Below are 19,718 nucleotides of genomic sequence, written 5' to 3'. Positions count from 1 at the left end.
ATTTGGGTAGTGGAATTATGGCTGATTACCACTAAGAAGGTTCAGTAGTATTATATCATTTTATAATTTTCTTTAAAAAAATTACTCCTAAATAATCACAGGTAAGATTTTTTTCTAAAGAGACTTTTAAATGAGGGGGGATTCATCATGAAAATATTCAATTTTGGGGGGCTGGAGAGATGGCTCAGCAGTTAAGAGCACACTGACTGCTCTTGCAGAGGACCCGGGTTTGATTCCCAGCACCCTCATGGCAGCTACGAACTGTCCTTAACTCCAGTTCCAGGGGAATCCGAAGCCCTCTTCTGACCTCCACAGCACTGCGCGACATGGGTGCACTCACATGCAGGCAATACACTCATACACTTAAAAAAATAAAATATTAAAAAAAGAAAATATTCAATTTCTGGTTAAAATGGTTAAGTGTTTAAAAGTCCAGAAATGAAAGCTGGGAAAGATCAGTTCAAGGTCATCCTTGGTTACAAGATCATGGCCATGACAAGTTCCAGGCCAAAAAACCGAAGTCCATGAACGGGTGCATGTAAATATGGCTGGCCTTACTTGTGCAATTCATTCTAGTTCATTCATCAGGAAACTAATTAAACAGACTCATGTGAACCCTTGATCAAACAAAACATCTTTCAACAACCACTCTTACATGTATTTACTTATGATCTACCGAAAACTTTTCTAGTTACTAGCCCCCATTCCCTAGATTTCAACAGGCTTTTAGGACTCACCTCTGCAATACACTGGGAAACCTGTCACTGAGATGTCTGTTTTCTTCAGCACATCTAGAAAAACGAACAAAACCCTCAATAAATCAATCATGCTAGTTCCCAGTCTTAAGCATTATGAAAACCAGCATTAAGATTTAGAACAGATATGATTAGGTCATTTAGTACAATGACCAAAATATATTTCAAAATCTTAACATAATTTTATTCAAGATAAATTATGAATAAAAAATTAACTTGGCTTAAGATGTGGCTAAAGACATTTCACGTCTTAATCTACTTTTTACGTTGCCAACTGATAATCTAATTGTTAAATTTTTGTCTCCTTTAACAAGATGCTGCTAGAACAAGTCGTGCCCCCGCCCCCCGTCTCCCCAGGGGGTCTAAGAGAATTTACGTCCTTGCAGACCAATGCTACCTTCCTGGAGAAACGCCTCCTGCAGTGTCAGGAGGAGCCTTCTAAGGTCACAGTAGCAGCGTCAGTCCTAGCAGGTCCATCTCTCAGCATTCCGACAGCCAAATCTTGCTCATTTCCCCCTAGTTCCGTAGTTCTTAGAAACACCTTTTTCCCGACGCGGGTCGTATCGAGAAGCCCCACCTTCCCCGTCTTGAAGGATGCTGCGACCGCGGGGCCACTGGAGTGATGAGCGTGTCAGTCTCCGCACTTCAAAGGGAGGAAAGGCTGCTCCGAGAGGACCAGGGTCCGCTCCCTCGGAATCCACAGAGAGACGCAGAGGACGAGCTCAGAGAGCCGCACGTGCCGGGCCCGTTCACTCCGGACCCCGCCGGAGACGCCGCGCCCCTGCCTCCAGCCCCACGCCCCGCTCCGCTGCGGGACCAGCCTCTCCCATGGCCGCCTTCGCTTCCGGTGCTCCCAGAGCTGCGCCACCCCCGAGTCACCCGGGCAACCGGTGCCTTCGCCGGACCTCCCGGACAGCTCTGCGACTCCTCCAGACTTCCCCAGGCATTGTCCTGGCGCAAACGGCGTACGGGCGCCGCAATGACTTAAACCTACCGGATAGACTCCGGTTCCTTCCCTCTAAATAGGGAAATATGATAGAGCTGCGGCCACTGCTACCGGGACAAAATGGCGCCAGGGAAGCGGTTAGGCGCAGGCGCCTGGGGAAAGCCCAGGCTCCGCCCCCGTGCAAGCCCCTGGCTGCAGGGCTGGGTTCCGTTTCCATGGGACACACCGCCGTCCAATCCTCGGGCGGAACCGCTCTTCCTGACCCCTATGTTCTCCAATCAGTGCTCAGCCAAGCACATCCGGAGTCATCTCGACCAATCAGTTTTCAGGGTTCTCGTACTCAATCCCTGATTCTCCAATCGCGTTGGTCTCCGGAGACAGCCAATCAGAAGTGGAAGATGTCCTACCTGCTGTTTTCCGCACCAATCCGTGAAGTTTCACCGCTACATCCAATGAGAACGGCAGGTAGCGAGCTCCAATCCGAAGCTCTTCGGCGTCATGAGCAGCCAATAGGAGTTCGTGTAGAAGCGAGTCTGCTCAACAGCTTGTTATTTGGTGGATTGTGGCAGTAAATCGGGGCGAGTGGGGAACCCGGCGCAGGAACTACCATCGCAGCCGGGAGTGGTGCTGCCCGGACGGGGGCCCACGGCGGTCAGTGGGGCGGCCGGCTGGAGAGCTGACAGCGCGCACTTCTCCTGCAGTAGGTGGGTGGGCAGAGGGGCAGCGGGGGCCGCTGAATGGGCGCAGCGGCAGTAGCAGCTGGTGCTGCGATGGGGTCCCGGTGCAGTTGAACGCTCCGGAGGTGGGGAGGGGGCTGCTGGGCGCGCCGGGCGCCGGGCAGGGAGCCGGTTGGGAAGCCGCGGCGGCAACTGCGGCCAGCGCCGCCGCAGCCGCCTGCTCGGCCGCTTCCCGGGAAAATGGCTGTGGGCTGGCCGCGCCGCTAAGTTTGCTCGGGCGAGGAGCGGACAGCTGGGGCAGCCGGCTCCCAACTCCTCGCAGTGTCCTCGGCGCGCATCCGCGGCTGGACGGCTGGGCTTGGGGTCGGCGCCTCTTCGGGCTCTACAAAAAGTTGAGGCGGGCGCGAGAGGAGGCGGCGGCTGCGGCGGTGCGGCTGCCTCCCCTCCCACACCCTCCCCGCCCCGCACCTCCCCCGCCAGGATCCCCCGGTGCCCGCGCCTGCCGCTGCAGGCCGCCGCCCCTGCCCCTCGGGTGAACGATCTGCTCCTTCCTGACATGGTGCAGAGCGGAGGCAGGAGAGCAATGGCGCCGTGACACTCCGCTGCCGCCGGGGCGGGCCGTGGGGGCCGAACGGCGAAGGCGGGGCGCGGGCCGGAGTCGGGGGCTCGGCGGGGCGGGGACGCGGAGTCCGCACCCCGGCCAGCCCTTCTCCAGGGCGCTGGAGTGGGGCTCCGAGTTGAGCGGTGAATCCGGGTGCGAGCGGCCGGGGCGGCGGGCCGCTGGCCAGCGCAGGGCGAAACGGGCTGCTGGGCGGCGCACGGGGGTCTCCGCAGGCCGGCCGCCCGGGGGTCTGCTCCGGGCCGCGCTCGGCCCCTCCCCGCCCGCGTTTGTTTACTTTCTTTCCCCGCCCGGACTGATTGTCTGCCTGTCTTTCCCTCTGCTGTGGTTCTAGCGAAGGCGGAGAGAACTCGTGGAGCTGGAACCCCACAGATCTCCCGTGAAAATGAAGGTAAGTACGGGCAACTCCGCAGCAGTGAGCCCGGGACGCTGCGGGTCGCGAGCCGCTGTCGTGGAATGGCAGCTTTGTGCTACTCAAAATTGATCTCTCTACTAGGCAGCACTTTCGGGAAAATGACGTGTGAATGGGTGAGAAATATGTGTGTCTAAATGCAGTCTGCTCAGCCCTCTGGGTAGCAGTTAGCACTTTGGAAAGGCTGCTGCAGCCCTTCGGTTGTCCATTGGGCTAGTATTTTTAAACACTTCCTGTGTTGGCAGCACCCTTTTGAAGAAGTAAAGCTTTTGTCCTGGTTTGGTCCTTTGCAGGACTATTTTGTATTTGGAAAAAAAAAAAATGTACCCCTTCCCATTGTCAGTGCCATTTTCTAAGAGAAATGTGTAGATTGAGTAAAGGAGAGATTTCTAGCTGTTTCTTCTGGGAATAAACTTAGGTGGTTACAGTATTTTAGGGTGGACTGAAACGAATGCTTAGTTTTAGTTCAGTCTTTACAGTAAATTTCTTAAAGCAGACATTTAGACTATATGTATATAGGTTTTTGGATGTGTATACTTCCAAAGATGCTTCCTCTTACAAATGACAGTGTGTGTGTGTGTGTGTGTGTGTGTGTGTGTGTGTGTCTGTGTGTGTTTTATAAGGAAAGGAAGCTCTGATAACATGCCTCAGAATGCTTCGTAGGGCTGTGGACATTGACCGTTTCCTGTCAGATACTTATTTCTGAAAGTAAAGTACCTTGTCCATGTTGTGCTTGCTGTTGTAGTAGTACGTATGTGTATATGTAATACATATTTAAGATAAATGTATAGTTGTTGGTTTTGTTATTTGAAACAGAGTGTCCTGTAGCTCAGGCTGGCCTGGAACTTACTGTATAGCCAACACTGACCTTGAACTACAGATCCTCCTGCTTCCATTTCCCAAGTGCTGAGATTATAGACTTGTGCCACCACACCCAACTTTGTTTATTACTTTCTGAAATTCTCAGACTTTCTTTTAGTTTCTTATGCTCTTAAAGTGTCAGAACTTCCTTTAGTTTTACTTGGGAAAATGAAAACTTGTTTCCTACTTTAAAATATGTTGCTAAATTATGCATTGTCATCTTTGCACTTAGAATGTTGAATTGAATTGTGTGAATACATACAACTTGTGAAGAAATAGGTAAAATGACAGACTGAGCTAGCAGTCATCTGCCATTATCAAGATGAAATGAATTGTAGATCAAAGCTTTTCACATATTTCAACGTATTATTCTGATCACTGTCATTTTCTAAAAGTGAGCATTTCTTAGCATAATTTTTTCAAAAATATACTAAGAACATTAACGTTGTAGTCTTGATACAGCTACAGTGTTCAGCCTTCTGTTTATATTTCATTCATCAGTTCAGTTCAGTAGTAGTTTTCAGACACAACCTTTGGTCAATGAATTTCCCAAAGGAGTTGTCTTGGTTTGTCTTTATGGATACATTTTATCCAAAAATATACTGTCTTAGCCAGGCATGGTAGCCCTGGCCTGTAATCTAGCATTTAGGAGACAGAGGCAGCCTGCGCCTTGTCTCAAAAGCCCAAAGCAAACAAAAGAAGGTATTACCTTTATAAAGATGTAATTAAATCTAAACATTTAATTATATATTGTTAGTATTAAATTTAATAGGAACATTTTTAAAATTTGAAAATAATCACCTGGAGGTCAAAAGTCAATAAAATTTATGAAATATTTATTATAAATTTTCTGCTTTTTCTTACTTTTCCATTTCTTACATAGATTTTAGAATTTTTAAATAAGAGGTTGTATCTAAAAAAACAAAACCATTATTCTCTTACTGATAGTTTCCAATTACAACCTAAAAGCCTTTCATGGTATCAGGAAGTATCAAAAATGAAGTGTTGTTAAGGTTATGGTAGGGGTATTTCCAAATTATCAGTGATATTAAGCAAATAATTTTAATTTTCTAGTTACTTTTAATGTAGACCAGTTTAATGATGTTGGAGGTTGTGATAAGGGTAAAGAGCAGTGGCTGGCGTTCAGTGTTTCTGTCCTTTCCTCAGGCGGCAGATGAGCCTGCCTACCTGACAGTGGGAACTGATGTCAGTGCCAAGTACCGAGGGGCCTTCTGTGAGGCAAAGATTAAGACTGTGAAAAGGCTGGTGAAAGTTAAGGTAAAGTGCTTATATATTTTTTAATATAAAAGGTTATTTTGTTTGTTTTTAAAAAATAAATGGGTTTGTTTGGCACATTGCAAGTGACAGAGGGCTGGGCAGAGGGCCGGGCAGTGACAAGAGTCACTGTGGTAGTACAGCAGTTTTATTAAGTGTATGGAAGAGATTAATTAGAGTATTTGTTTAACTGGAGGGATAACTTGTAAATTATCAGTATTTTTATTGAATCATTGCTTTGTGTAAGCATCATTATCTATTTAACATACAGGGAAAATACATTAAGATCAAATAAAGAAAAGCTGAGACATTATCAAGAATACGTCCATGAAAATACCATGCTCATGATGCTTGTGTTACTTGAATCATTCCTGTTTGTGGTAGCAGAGTTGGGCTATAATTCCATCACTCCCCATTTGTAATCAGAGACAGTTTAATGATTAGGAAGAACAAGGAATTACATTTTCAAGATAACATTAAAACGATTCAAGTTTTGTGTGCGTGTGTGCGTGCGTGTGTGTGTGTGTGTGTGTGTGTGTGTGTGTGTGTGTTTGTGTGTGGTAGTTTTTGAGACACGGTCTCATTGTGTAGCCCTGGCTGCAAAGAACTTGCTATGTAGACCGGTTTGGCCCTAAACTTCTTGTGATCCTCTTGCCTTTGCCTCTGGAGTACTGGGATTGCAGGCCTGAGCCACTGTGCCTGGCCAAGATTTTATTTTTGTTTATACACTGTAGCTCACCCCAAAAGTTGATTTTTAAGACCAAAAAAAAGTTAATGCATTCTTTTATAGAACTTGGAAATATAGAAAAGTATAGGTGGATAAATACCCATAACATCTCAGAAATTATTTGGTTTTTTTTTTTTGTTTTCCTGTAGCAAGTTTTCCTGATCTATAGTTCTTTTTTTCCTGTTTTGAGATGGGGTTGTCATGTAACTCAGGATGACCTCAAACTCACTAAGTAGCTGAAAATGACCTTGAACTTCAATCTTCCTGTTTCTCCTTCCTCAGTGCTAGGATTAACAGGCATGAGCCCCCATATCTGGTTTTTATGGTGCTGGAGCCTCATGTACGCTAAGCAAGCACTGTACCACCTAAGCTGTAACCCTAGCCCCATCCTTATTTCTAAATAATTATTTTTACTTAGATAAAAATATATCCATGTGTGTATAAACACCTTTAACATTATAGCGCTATAAAATATAATAGCCAGCCAAATCTGGATGTTGTAGTCGTCCAGATTTTGAACTGTGCCTGTTTATATTGTTATTATTTAATCATGTACCCCCAGTTTGCCCTTTTAATTTCATGCCTGTTTTCTTGCCAAAGTTAAAAACATGAAAAATAGAAAGTATCTTTGAGTGTTCTATCCCTGATACTTAGAGTAATATCTGGTCTCTAGTGACCATTCAAAACTTGTTGAATATGTGAGTGACTGCATGAGTAAAGGAAGTAATCAACTAGAGCATTGATTCATTTTTTCTTTTCTTTTTTGGTCTTTTTGAGACAGGGTCTCCCTGTAGCCCCAACTGGCCTGGATCTCACAGAGATCCCCCTGCCTCTTCCTCCCAAGAGCTGGGTTAATTAAAGGCTTGCACCACATGTCTGGCTTAGAGCATTGATTTTTTTGTTTGTTTGTTTTTGTTTGTGTTCTTTTTGAGACAGGGTCTCCCTGTAGCCCCAGCTGTCCTGGAACTCACTATGTAGACCAGGCTGGCCTTGAACTCACTGAGATCCACCTGTTTCTGCCTTCCAAGTGCTGGGACTAAAGGTGTGTGCCACCATACCCAGCCAGAGCACTGATTTTTAAATCGTGGCTCCCAGACCAAGAACATGAGCCTGTCTTGGGAACTTGTTGAAAATGAAAATATGACTATATCCCAAAGTTTCTGAATGAAAGCCTCTGGGAGTAAGGTTCAGAAATTGTGCTTTAAACAAGCCTGCTGTTTCTGCTGCATCTTAAAGAGTTCTTAGGAGTATGATTCATGCAATAAACAGATGTAGCCATGATTATTATAAAATTTCAGTTTAAATTTTAATCTGACAGTGAGAGTTGATTACTGGGATGTCATTTGACAGTCATTATTCCTTCATTTCATATAGCCCTTTCGCCATATAACTCCCAAATATTTGAAATTCTTTGACAGTTTTAACCTTTTAAAAAAGTATCTTAGGGGCTGGAGAGATGGCTCAGCAGTTAAGAACACTGACTGTTCTTGCAGAAGACCCGGGTTTGAATCCCAGCACCCACATGGCAGCTAACAACTGTCTGTAACTCCAGTTCTAGGGGATCCGACAGCCTCTTCTGTCCTCTGAGAGCATTGTACGACACAGTGCACTTACCTACACGCAAGTGATACATGCATACACATAAAATAAAAATAATAAATTAAAAAAAAAGTATCTTGGGTCTTAGCTGTTTATGCAAAATAATAATGATTACTTTAGGTCTCATGATATATTCACTACCCAGCATTTGAGTTTGCTTCTTTAGGACATTGCTCTGCTGTAGTGATTGCCCTGTATATTTGGTAGGATATAAAAGGAGGAAGAGTACTGGAAAGGGTCACTTGGTTTTAACTGAATTGCTTCTAATTATTGGTAAGATTTAAGAACCAAAAGAGCTCTGTATTTAAGTAGGCAGTAGAAATTGGTATTTTTTAAAAAATTTGATGACTGTCAGAAGTTTTTATGACTTGATAAAATGCACTAAAAGCAGTCTTACGTTTTTCAGTATGGCTGGATTATAAATCTATAGTTCATTCATTTGGTAAGCAGTTATTAAATGATTCTAATATGATTCGATACTTCCTGAGTACTGGGGGCATTGTAATGAAAGAGGGCTTTGGCCCTCAGGAGCTCTCAGTTAATGAGAAAGACAATAAACATAAATACAAGACAGTGTAATAACTGTTATACAGAGGTAACCACAGGGTATTAAGAACGAAGAACTTAAAGACATTTATGATGTCATTATATAAATTTATTGTTTAAAAAGTAACATGCAAATTGTTTTCCAGGTGCTCCTGAAACAGGATAACACAACACAATTGGTGCAAGATGATCAAGTAAAGGGTCCTTTGAGAGTACGTATGTTGTGCTTTAGAGTCAGAAAAATGAGTCATAGACATATCCATAATTGACTGGACTTTACATTTGTACACACACTTACATTTTTATATGAATGTTAATCACAAATAAAAATACAAATTAGATGCTTATGTATTAGTGTAAATTATATTGTAACCATTGTGTATTTTAAAGAATATCAGACATCTATAGCATAACAATGTATGAATTCATTTATTTAGTTTAGATTTAGTTTCTTTTAGTTTGGTTTAAAATAAGGTCTTACAGCCCAGGCTGGCCTGAAACTGTGTATTGCAGACTGACCTTAAACTCTCAATCCTTCTGCCCTGCTTCCTGCAGGCTGGGATTATAGATGTGTACTACCATGCTTGCCTGACAGGATAGTGTAATATACTTAAAGCTGTTATGCTTTCCTCTTCACCCACCTTTTGTTTTGAATTCTTGGACTAAATATATTACTGTGTTTTGTTACATTGTTGCCATATCTGAGGTGATGCCTGCCTGATTGGTTATGCCATTGGTTAAGCTTGAGTTTTCTGTTCATCTGATTTATCAAACACATTCATTTCATAATTCAATTTAATGAATGCCTAGATTATGTTTTCCATCCATTTCTGACCATTTGTAGTACATTTTTGTTATGTCAGAGTACTACTTAGGTTAAAATCTGATACACGTGGAGGCTGGAGAGATGGCTCAGTGGTTAAGAACACTGGTGGTTCTTGCAGAAGACCCATGTTCGAATCCCAGCAGCCACATGGCAGCTAACAACTGTCTGTAACTCCAGTTCCAGGGGATCTAATGGCCTCTTCTGTCCTCCATGGGCATTGCACAACACAGGTGCACTTACCTACATGCAGGCAATACACTCATACACAGAAAATTTTGAGGGGGGGGGTTGCTTTTTGAGACAGGGTCTCCCTGTAGTCCCAGCTGTCCTGGAACTCACTATGTAGACAAGGCTGGCCTTGAATTCACAGAGATACGCCTGCCTTTGCCTCCCGAGGGCTGGGATTAAAGGTGTGCGCCACCATGCCCAGCTTGAAAATAATATTTAAAAAAAATAAAATACACAGAGATGTGGAAGCCATAGCCAGGCATGGTGGTGCATGCCCTTAATCCCAGCATTCTGGAGGCAGAGGTGGGTGGATCTCTGTGAGTTCAAGGCCAGTCTGGTCTACATAGTGAGTTCTAGGTCAGATGGGGCTACAAGGAAACTCTGTCTTCAAAAAAAAAAAAGATGTGGAAGCTGAAAGGTCAGTTGGTCCATTCCTCTCTCCAGGTGGACCTGTATCTATCCTTTAAAAACAAGTGCTCAATCTAATACTCAGTACTTCAGGGAAGAAAACAAAGGGTTTGGTTGTCCTGTGGTTTGACATTTGTTATATTTGACATTCTTGAATGTGATGCAATCTGGTGAGCAAACTCTAAAGTAAGATGTAAATTCTCATCACGGACTCTTCTCTGCAAGTTTTCTTTCCTTTCTGAGCCACCATTTTCAATTTTTAAAATACAAGTAATAACTCCTTTATGTATGCTAAAGTGCATTGAGACTCAAATTACATTATGGAGCTATGAACATTATAACTGAAAAATATCTAAGCAAGAATAGGGAAGAAGTTTTCTTATCAAAATTTTTCTTACCCAGATCATATAGTTGGTGGGAATGATTTGGTCTGTTTGTTTAAATCCAGTAAGGAAATCTGGGTTTCATGTTTTAGGTCGGAGCTATTGTTGAAACAAGGACATCTGATGGATCCTTTCAGGAAGCTATTATCAGCAAGTTGACAGATGCTAGTTGGTATACTGTGGGTAAGTAGTTCAGTAACAACACATAGCTTTGATTGGAGGATGCGTACACCTCTATCCTGTGAAAACACTGGAGCATTGTGTTGGCAATGAACATACAGCCTTTCTTGTCAGTTTAGTCAGTGATGCTTTGCTGGTAGCAAAAGCAGTTACTATTTAGACTAATGTGGTCATTTATGTCTATTTCATCTACGATTGTACTTCTCCTTTAGGTTATTAGGACATTTCTCTAAAGAAAGTTAAATATATGATTTTTTTTCTTTCATGAGAAAAATCAATAAAGCAGTATGATGAATAGTCAGGCATTTTCACTTTTTCTGTCATTGCAATTAATATTGCACAGGTGCAGCTACTTACTACATACATATAAGGATATTGTAGATTTTTCAGCAGACCTTATAGACTGAAAACGTTCTGCCCAGAGTAGATTCAAGCCTAAGTACAATGGCCTGTGTGAAGACCATACAGTGTGGATTCTCCTGTTAACAGCCTTCAAGAGTGATATGTTAATGTTACTGTGAATGCAATCTCAGCAGGCAATGTGTATATTTACACTGGCTTGAAAAAAACTAGTGAGCTGTAATCCTATGACTCAAGACAGAGGCAAGGAGATCTGGAGTTGAAGGTAGTCCTTGGCTACATAGTGAATTTGAAGCCTACCTGGGGTACATGAGACCTTGTCTCAAAAACAAAAACAAAAAACTTTTGAGTGAGAAGCAACTGATGTCACAAGATGTGTAAATTAAAACTTAAAAGCAGTGCTAAAGTCGTTGTCAACATTATAGTGACGAGACCAGCAGCAAGTAAGCATCTGTTCCTCAGTGCTCTCTGACGACGCACTCCTGTGGGCTGCACCCCAGACTGTTTTATACCGGACACCTATAACCTTGTTGGTTCTCACATTTATGTCTTGGTATACGTGATGTAATTATAGTGTTTGTGGTTTCCTTGTTAAAGAAAAAGAAATGACGTGAGAGTTACTCAGTGTACTTGATTTAGTGGTTTGGGTAAAAATCATTTCCAGTTTACGTTCAAAGCTGTGAAGAACATGCTTTGTTAGAAATTGAACTTACTGTGGTTTGCTTTGTGTTTTTTATTAATAATTTGCTCTTTCCAGGTACTTTATTCTAAAGTTTTAATTTTCCTTTGTACTCTCAGAAATTTTTGTTCATGAAGTACCATTATGCTGAGCTGTGTGTTTTTATTGAGCTTAGTTGTTGCTTTTGATAGTTTAAAAGATTTTTAAGCAGCTGGAGAGATAGCCCAGTGGCTAAAAGCACTGACTTCTCTAGCAGAGGGTCTAGGTTCGAATTCCAGTGCCCACATTGTGGCTAACAACTGTCTGTAACTCTAGTTCTAGGGGATCCAATGCCCTCTTCTGACCTCTGTGGGCAGTGCACTACAGATACACTTACATGCAAGCAACACACTTATATATATAAAATAGTAAAATATATTTTAAAAAGATTTAAAAACTAGGGTTAATATTAACTCTGAGATGAAAAAGATGTTATTTTCTGTATTAAACAAGGTGCTGATAAAGGTTACAGGAGTTGGTATATGCAGAATCATGTGAGATTATGTGATGCATATTCAAATACTAATATGGCCTGTATGGTTCTCACTACCAAGGCTGCCCTCATGTTGAATATCAGCTGGTTTACCTATGCTCTGCAGAGGCAATGCTGTTCATATGTCCACATTTTCTGTTTTGTGCATTCCAGAGAAACCATCCACTTACGAGTCTCTTAATCATTTCTAAAAATTATTTTTATTTTTTTTTAATTTATTTATTTTTGGTCTTTTTGAGACAGGGTCTCCCTGTAGCTCCATCTATCCTGGAACTCACTATGTAGACCAGGCTGGCCTTGAACTCACAGGAGATACGCCTGCCTCTGCCTCCCAAGTGCTGGGATTAAAGGCATGCGCCACCACGCCTGGCGGGTTATTATTTTTATTTTTATGTGTATGAGTGTATTGTCTGCATGTATGTGAGTACACCCGTGTCATGCAATGCCCGCAAGGACAGAAGAGGCCGTCAGATCCCCTGGAACTGAAGAGTTGTTAGCTGCCATGTGGGTGCTGGGATTCGAACCCGGGTCTTCTGCAAGAACAACCAGTGTTAACCTCTGAGCCATTTCTCCGGCCCCTATTGAGCATTCTTTATACTGCTCTTCTGTACTGTATAATTACAGAAAAAAGTATATGATTTATTCTAAGATTCAAACTGCTTAGAATCTAACTTGCATATAATTGGGATATCAAGCATTAGAATGTGTTTTTTATTTTTAATTTGAAGACCCCAAACCTATTATATTGAGTAGGTCAGAAGATGGCAATGCAAGCTTTCTTTTTATAAATACAATAAATGATTCTGATGTAGATAATACGTCTGAATAAACAGGCCATGTGGACTAGTGAGATGGTTCAGCGGGCAAGATTGTTCAGTGCAAGCCTGACTGAGTTCAGTTGATCGCCAAAACTCAGTGGGAGAAGAAAACCCACCCCCAAAAGTCCTCATACCCACATGTGTGCTGTGGCAAGTACCTGCATTTACACTACACGTACACATCACACACAAACACAAATAAAAGTAGTAAATTACAAAGAAAAGAGAAACTGACCATGCAAGGAGAAAAACTTATTTGGGAGGAAATTGGAAGATATTTGAGATGACTGGGTTATAGTTCACTGGTAGAATGATTGTCTAACATGTACAAGGCGATGACTTTCATCCTCAGCACCATGAAAACAATGAAAATAAAATATTTAAGAGTTTTGCGCTTATGTGCATAAATGACATTGCACTATAAACATTTAAGATTTTGAGAGGCGTTGTTCTTCATTGCACTCAAAATACCACCCTACTGTAAAGAAGGTATTATAGGAATGTCAGCCGTGTAAAGTCTGATCACACAATAATGAGTATAATTACAATTAGTAGCTGGTTTAAAAAGATGGCAGGAAAAAATGAAGTGTTTGATTTCTCACAGCTCACACACTTCGTGTTTTTTTTGTTGTTGTTGTTGTTTTTTTTTTTTTTTTTTTAATTGAGCACTTAACCACCTATTGGGTTTTAAGACTCTTTTCTGGAAATTCTCTTCATTTTTATTTCCAGCAGAGTTTAGTAGATTCAAAGATTATAGAAAGTATGAATGGTCTCTGACTTTTTTGATATCATAAGATCTCTGAAGTTATATAACATGACTACAATTGAAACAAAAGGGTACCACCTCTGATTCAAATAGTAGTGACCATCAGTAGATATGAGACATTACCATTGTGGTCAGTGAAGTTAAATCCTTGCTGTAGTATAGGTAGTTCTCCTGTTACAGCTGATTCGCAAGTTTGAAGGAGATTATGGGGCTGGATGTGGCTCAGTGGTAGAATAGATGCTTAACATATGCAAGGCCCTAGGTAGATCTCTAATACTACCTTTCTGCCAGGAAAAAAAAATGTATGTTTTTTGGTCTTTTTGAAACAGGGTCTCCCTGTAGCTCCCAGCTGGCCTGGAACTCACTGTGTAGACCAGGCTGGCCTGGAACTCACAGAGATTCGCCTGCCTCTGCCTCCCAAGTGCTGGGACTACAGACTTGTGCCACCACACCCAGATTACTTATTTTTTTAAATCTAGTAACACCTTGCCTCCTGATTTTAAACAGTACATGATTTCAGCTCATTGGATTTCTTTTTTATTTTCTTTTATTTGCTTTTGAGACGGGGTCTCCCTAATTAGCCCTAGCTGACCTGGAACTCACTACACAGACCATCCTAGGCTAGTCCCTATCTCTCAGTGGTCTGCCTACCTCGACCTCCTGAGTACTGGGATTAAATTAGAGGCATGTACTGCCATGCTGGGCCTTGTTTTACTTTTTAAAAACAAAGTCTCATTGTGTAGGCCTGCCTTGCCTCAAACTAAAAATCCCTGTACCTCAGCATCCTTAGTAGCAGTCTTGGGGTGTTTTTGTTTATTTCTCAGAGAAGCATAGAGATGTTTCTCACAAGGCATTGATGGCCCATGCCAATAATCCCAGTATTTGGGAAGCTCTGGTAGATATAGTCCCTTGAGTTTGAAGCTAGCCAGGCTAAATATTGAGAAACTGTCTTAAAAACAAACATAAAGAAAAGCTTTCTTCTTTAAAGAACAGAGCCTCCCTAGCCAGGTGTGATGGTGTACAACTATAATCCCAGCACCCAGGAGACAGAGGCAGGTCTCTGAGATCAAGGCCAGCCTGGTGTACATAGCAAGTTCCAGGCCAACTGGAGCTACAGGGAGATCCTGTCTCAAAAAAAAAAAAATAGCAATAACAAGAAAATAACAACAGTGCTTCCTGTCATAGTGTACTGATTTGACAGTTCAGATGTTTGCATGAAAGACAAGAACGTTGGGGCCTGGAAAGTTGGCTCAACAGTTAAGAGCACTGGTTGATCTTGCAGAGGAAGTGGGTTCAAATCCCAGCACCCACATGGCAGCTAACAACAGTCTGTAAGTCCAGTCCCAAGGAATCTGATGTCCTCTTACATGATACAGGTGCACCTACATAAATGCAAGCAATACACTCATACATATAAAATAAAAAACAATAAAATACTTTTAAAAAGACAAGAAGTCTGAAGCATGGGTGAGGCCTGTGAGTTCTGTGCCTGCCTACCTGCTAAAACGAAAACAAAAACAAAAAGCTAAATGGCTGAGGCAGGAAGTTCCTCTGAACCCAGGAATTCCATACCAGGCTGAGAAATAAAGGAAGACCTCAACTCAAAAGAGAAAAAAACCAGACAGACAGACAGATGGGGGCTCTTACCTGTCACAACATATTAGCATTCATACTTCCATGTATGTGTTGCCATTAACTCCTAAGAATAATTGCCAAGATACTTTGAAGGCAATGTAAGGAAAATGTAAGAAAGAAAACACTAATCTACATATTAAATATATAGACACATATCAAATTTAGCACTAAAATCTGTTCTTTCAAGTTATTTTCTTTTGGTTAAAAGTTTATTATTGTGGGAGGGGTATGCATGTCCCAGCACATGTGTGGAATTCAAAGGACAGTTTTGTGGAGTTGGTTCCACCTTTCTTTGGATTTGGGGGGTTGAACTTGAATTGCCAGGCTTGTACAGCAAGGGTCTTCATTTTCTGAGTCATTACATAAAAAAAGATTTATGCTTGTGTACCATGTGTGTTGTGCCCCTAGAAGCCAGAAGTGGGCATTGGATCTGCTGGAACTGAAGTTACAGACTATTGTGAGCCACAGTGTGGGTACTGGGAATTGAACCCAGGTCCTCTGCAAGAGTATCAAGTGCTCTTAACTGCTGAGCCATCTTTCTAGCCCCCCTGTGTTAATAATTTTATAACAAGAAATGTAGTGGGAACTGGGTATGGTAGTGTATACCTTTAATTCCAGCTCTGGGGAAGTAGAGATAAGTGGATCTCTGAGTTTGAGGCCATCTTTGTCTGTATAGTAAGTTAGATGGATCCAGGCCAGCCAGGGCTACTTAAAAAAAGACTAGAAAGTAATATAGTGGCAGAGTGCTTACTTAATATTTTCTTTTTTTTTTCTTTTTTTTTCACTTAATATTTTCAAAGCCTTGGGTTCAATCCCTAACATTAGACACACACACACACACACACACACACACACACACACACACACGAGAGAGAGAGAGAGAGACAGAGAGACAGAAAGAGAAATAGTTGGGCTGGTGAGATGGCTCAGTGGGTTAAAGTTGCTTACAGACTGGAATTAGGAACAGTTGGTAGCTGCCACATGTGTGTTGGGAACTGAACCTGGATCCTTTGCAAGAGTGACTAGTGTTTTTAACTGCTGGGCCAGCTCTCCAGTACCCCCTTCTGCTTACTTACCACATATAGTTCATTATCTTTTCTTTCCTACCCACCTCTCCTTTAAGCTCTCTTCTTCCCCTTTGGTTATTCCCTTTCTGTCTAGTTTCATGACCTATACACACACATGCACACCCTTTAAATACAACTTTTGTGCTGGGTGTGGTAGTGCATGCCTTTAATCCCAGCACTTGGGAGGCAGAGGCAGGTGCATCTCTGTGAGTTTGAGGTCAGCCTGATCTACATAGTGAGTTCCAGGCCAGCTGGGGCTACAGGGAGACCCTGTCTCAAAAACACCGTCCTCCCCAAATATATGTATGTATGTATGTATAAGAGAAAATTATTTCCTTTAACATAATGATTCCCAGGTCCATTCATTTTCCTATAAATATCAAGATTTTATATTTCCTTATGGCTGCATAAAATTCCATTGTGTATACATCCAGCCATCCATTGGTGGACATCTAGGCTGATTCGGTTTCCTGGCTGTAGTGACTACTTCAGCAATGAAGATGGATGTGCAGGTATCTGTCTGGTATGCTGGCTTCGAGCCCTGCAGGTACACACCCAAGAGTCATGTGGCTGGGTCATATGGTAGTTTTACTTTATTTTTTGAGCAACTTCCACACTGACTTCCACAGTGGCTACACCAGTTTACATATCCCCCCAGCAATATCTAAGGGTTCTTTCCCTGCATCTTGCCAGCTTTTGTTATCATTTGTTTTCTTGATGATGACCACTTTGGTTGGGGTGAAATGGAATCCTTTTTTTTTTTTTTTTGTGGTGGTGGTTTTTTGTTTGTTTTTTTTTTTGTTTTTTTGTCTTTTTGAGACAGGGTCTCCCTGTAGCCCCAGCTGTCCTAGAACTCACTGTGTAGACCAGGGTGGCCTTGAACTCACAGAGATCTGCCTGCTTCTGCCTCCTGAGTGCTGGGATTAAAGGTGTGCGCCACCACGCCCGGTATGAAATGGAATCTTGAAGCAATTTGAATTTGTACTTCCCTGATGGTTAAGGGTGTTGAACACTTTTTCAAGTGTTTATTGGCCATTTCTAGTTTCATAAGAGCTTTCTCAGGCCATTAGCCCATTTATTGAATGGATGATTTGGTTTTATGGTGTTTGTTGCAGTTCTTATATATTAATGATCTGTCTGATGTGTAGCTGGCGAAGATTTCCTTCTCCTTTTCAGGCTTGCTTTTCACAGTGGTGATTGTTTCCTTTGCCATGCAGAAGCTTCTGTAATCAATGCTGTTTGTTAATTTTCAGCATTTTTCCTGTGTTGTTGGAATCCTCTTCAGTAAAACCCCTGTCTGTGCTTGTGTCTTGAAGTGTTTTGCCTGTGTCTTTCTCTAGCAGTATCAGAGTTTCTGGTCTTGTATTAGTCTTTCATCCATTTTGAATTGATTTTTGTGCGCAGTGAGTGATAAGGCTCTAGCTTCTCTTCTTTTACATTGGGATATACAGTTTGATGAGCATCATTGAGGCAACTGCCTTTTTCCAATGTATGTTTTTAACACCTTTGTCAGATATCCAATGGCTATAGCAGGGGAAGCTTATTTCTGGGTCCTCTGTTCTCTTCCTTTCCCCTACATGTCTGTTTTTGTACCAGTACCATATTGGTTTGTTACTATGACTCTAGTGTACTTTGAGATCAGGTGTTGTGGTACCTTCAGGGTTGTTCATTCAGCTTAAGATTGCTTTGGATATTTAGGGTCTTTTGTGCTTCCATATCAATTTTAGAATTGTTTTTTATAGTTCTATGAAGAATATTGTGATTTTTTTTTTTAAAGGGTCTACCATGTAGCCCTGGTTGGCCTGGAACTCACTATATAGACCATGCTGGCCTTGACCTCACAGAGATTTACCTGCCTCTACTTCCCAAGTGCTGGGATGCCATTGTAATTTTGATGGAAATTGCATTGACTCTATAGTTATTTTCAAGAATATAGCCATTTTCACAATATTCTGCCCATCCATGAGCACGGGAGGTCTTTCCTGTTCTAGTGTCATCTTCAGTTTCTTCAGTGTTTTAAAGTTTTTATTGTGGAGGTCCTTCACCTTTTTGGTTAGGTTTGTTGTTCGTATTTTATACCTTCTGAAGTTATCATAAATGAGATTTTTCCCAGATTTCTTTCTCAGCAAGTTCATTTTTGGTATATTGAAAAGCTGATCTTTTTTTCAAATGTTGATTTTTGTATCCTGCTGCTATGCTGAAGGTGCTTATTAGGTTGAAGAGTTTTCTGATGGATTCTGTAGGGTCTTAAAATTACAAAATTTAAATAATCCTGGAAAATAAACTTGAAGACACCTTACTGCCTGATTTCATTTTATTTGTTTTGTTTCTCTGTTTTATGTATGTATGTGGGCATGTTCATGTCACAGTGAGTGTGGAGGTCAGAGGACAACTTTTAGGAGTTGGCTTTCTTCCTTCACTGTGTGGGTCTCAGGAATCCAGCTCATGTTGGCTTGGAGGCAAGTGCCTTTATCCACCAAGCAATCTCGTGAGCTCATTACTATCTGATTTCAAAATAATCTCCTAAGCTATAGTAATCAAAATAGTATGGTCCTGAGATAAATACAGTTTCATAGACCAATAGAACAGAATGAAGAGCTCAGAATAAACCCATGTGTTTGTGGACTATTGATTTTTGGAAAAAATGCCAAGAACATAATGTCTTCAATAAATGGTTTCAATGAAACTAGATAGCCACATAAAGCATGGAACTAGGCTGTCATCTCATACCACATACAACAAACAACTGAAAATGAATTTAGAAGATCTGCCATGATCCTGGCAGCCATTAGGTTCTCATCGGGGGATTCTTTAAGTGGTACAAACTGATCTTGGACTTGTTACTGTAATGGAAAGCTGATTAACGCAGCACCTCAGTAGACATTTCTCAAAAGATGCAATACAAATGACCAGTGGATACATAGGCATATGTGTCAAGTGGTTCCTCGGGATTCTAATGACACTGAATAATTTCCCTCACCTTGTGACCTCATACCATTGAAATTCAGACCTGTGATACTGGTGTAAAGAAGCCTCTGTACTGCCAGTTGGATGAAAGTGTAGCACATCCAATTATATACAGGTACAAGGTGCTTGATCATGACAGGAAACAGCATTGTTATTGGTTTCTGTCACTTGTTTACTGTTCATATGTTAGAGTTTATACTTCTACTTACGAAAAGGAATGAGTTACTGTAAGTAGCTCAGACAAACCCTTCAGAAACTATTGCATGTTATCATAGGACATGGCCATAGCTTGTATGTTATTGCCTCCGAACACATTCCAGCAGCGGGAAGAGCTGTGGACACAGAAGCAGTGATATTGGTGATCCTGGTTCTGCATAGGCCTAGGCTAATATGTGACTTGTGTTCTAGTTTTTAGTAAAGATTAAAAAGAAAAGTAAACTTAGAGAGTAAAG

General features: G+C 41.8%; 1 protein-coding gene across 1 annotated transcript in view; it reads left to right on the top strand.

Annotated features, from left to right (window-relative positions):
* The first annotated feature begins 2,211 nt into the window (after positions 1 to 2,211).
* Positions 2,212 to 19,718, top strand: part of Arid4a (AT-rich interaction domain 4A) — an 87,452-nt gene continuing 69,945 nt past the window's right edge. Inside the window, exons 1-5 of the mRNA XM_017799755.2 lie at positions 2,212 to 2,405; positions 3,332 to 3,388; positions 5,438 to 5,548; positions 8,564 to 8,629; positions 10,355 to 10,445. Coding sequence (XP_017655244.1) covers positions 3,383 to 3,388; positions 5,438 to 5,548; positions 8,564 to 8,629; positions 10,355 to 10,445 — 274 coding nt within the window. The 5' untranslated portion in view covers positions 2,212 to 2,405; positions 3,332 to 3,382. The remainder of the gene's footprint in view (positions 2,406 to 3,331; positions 3,389 to 5,437; positions 5,549 to 8,563; positions 8,630 to 10,354; positions 10,446 to 19,718) is intronic.

This window comes from Nannospalax galili, unplaced genomic scaffold (genome assembly GCF_000622305.1).
Source record: "Nannospalax galili isolate Female #2095 unplaced genomic scaffold, S.galili_v1.0 scaffold336, whole genome shotgun sequence".
Classification (NCBI taxonomy): Eukaryota; Metazoa; Chordata; class Mammalia; order Rodentia; family Spalacidae; genus Nannospalax; species Nannospalax galili.
Note: the sequence above shows the minus strand (reverse complement) of the source record. Positions and strands in the feature narration are given on the sequence as shown.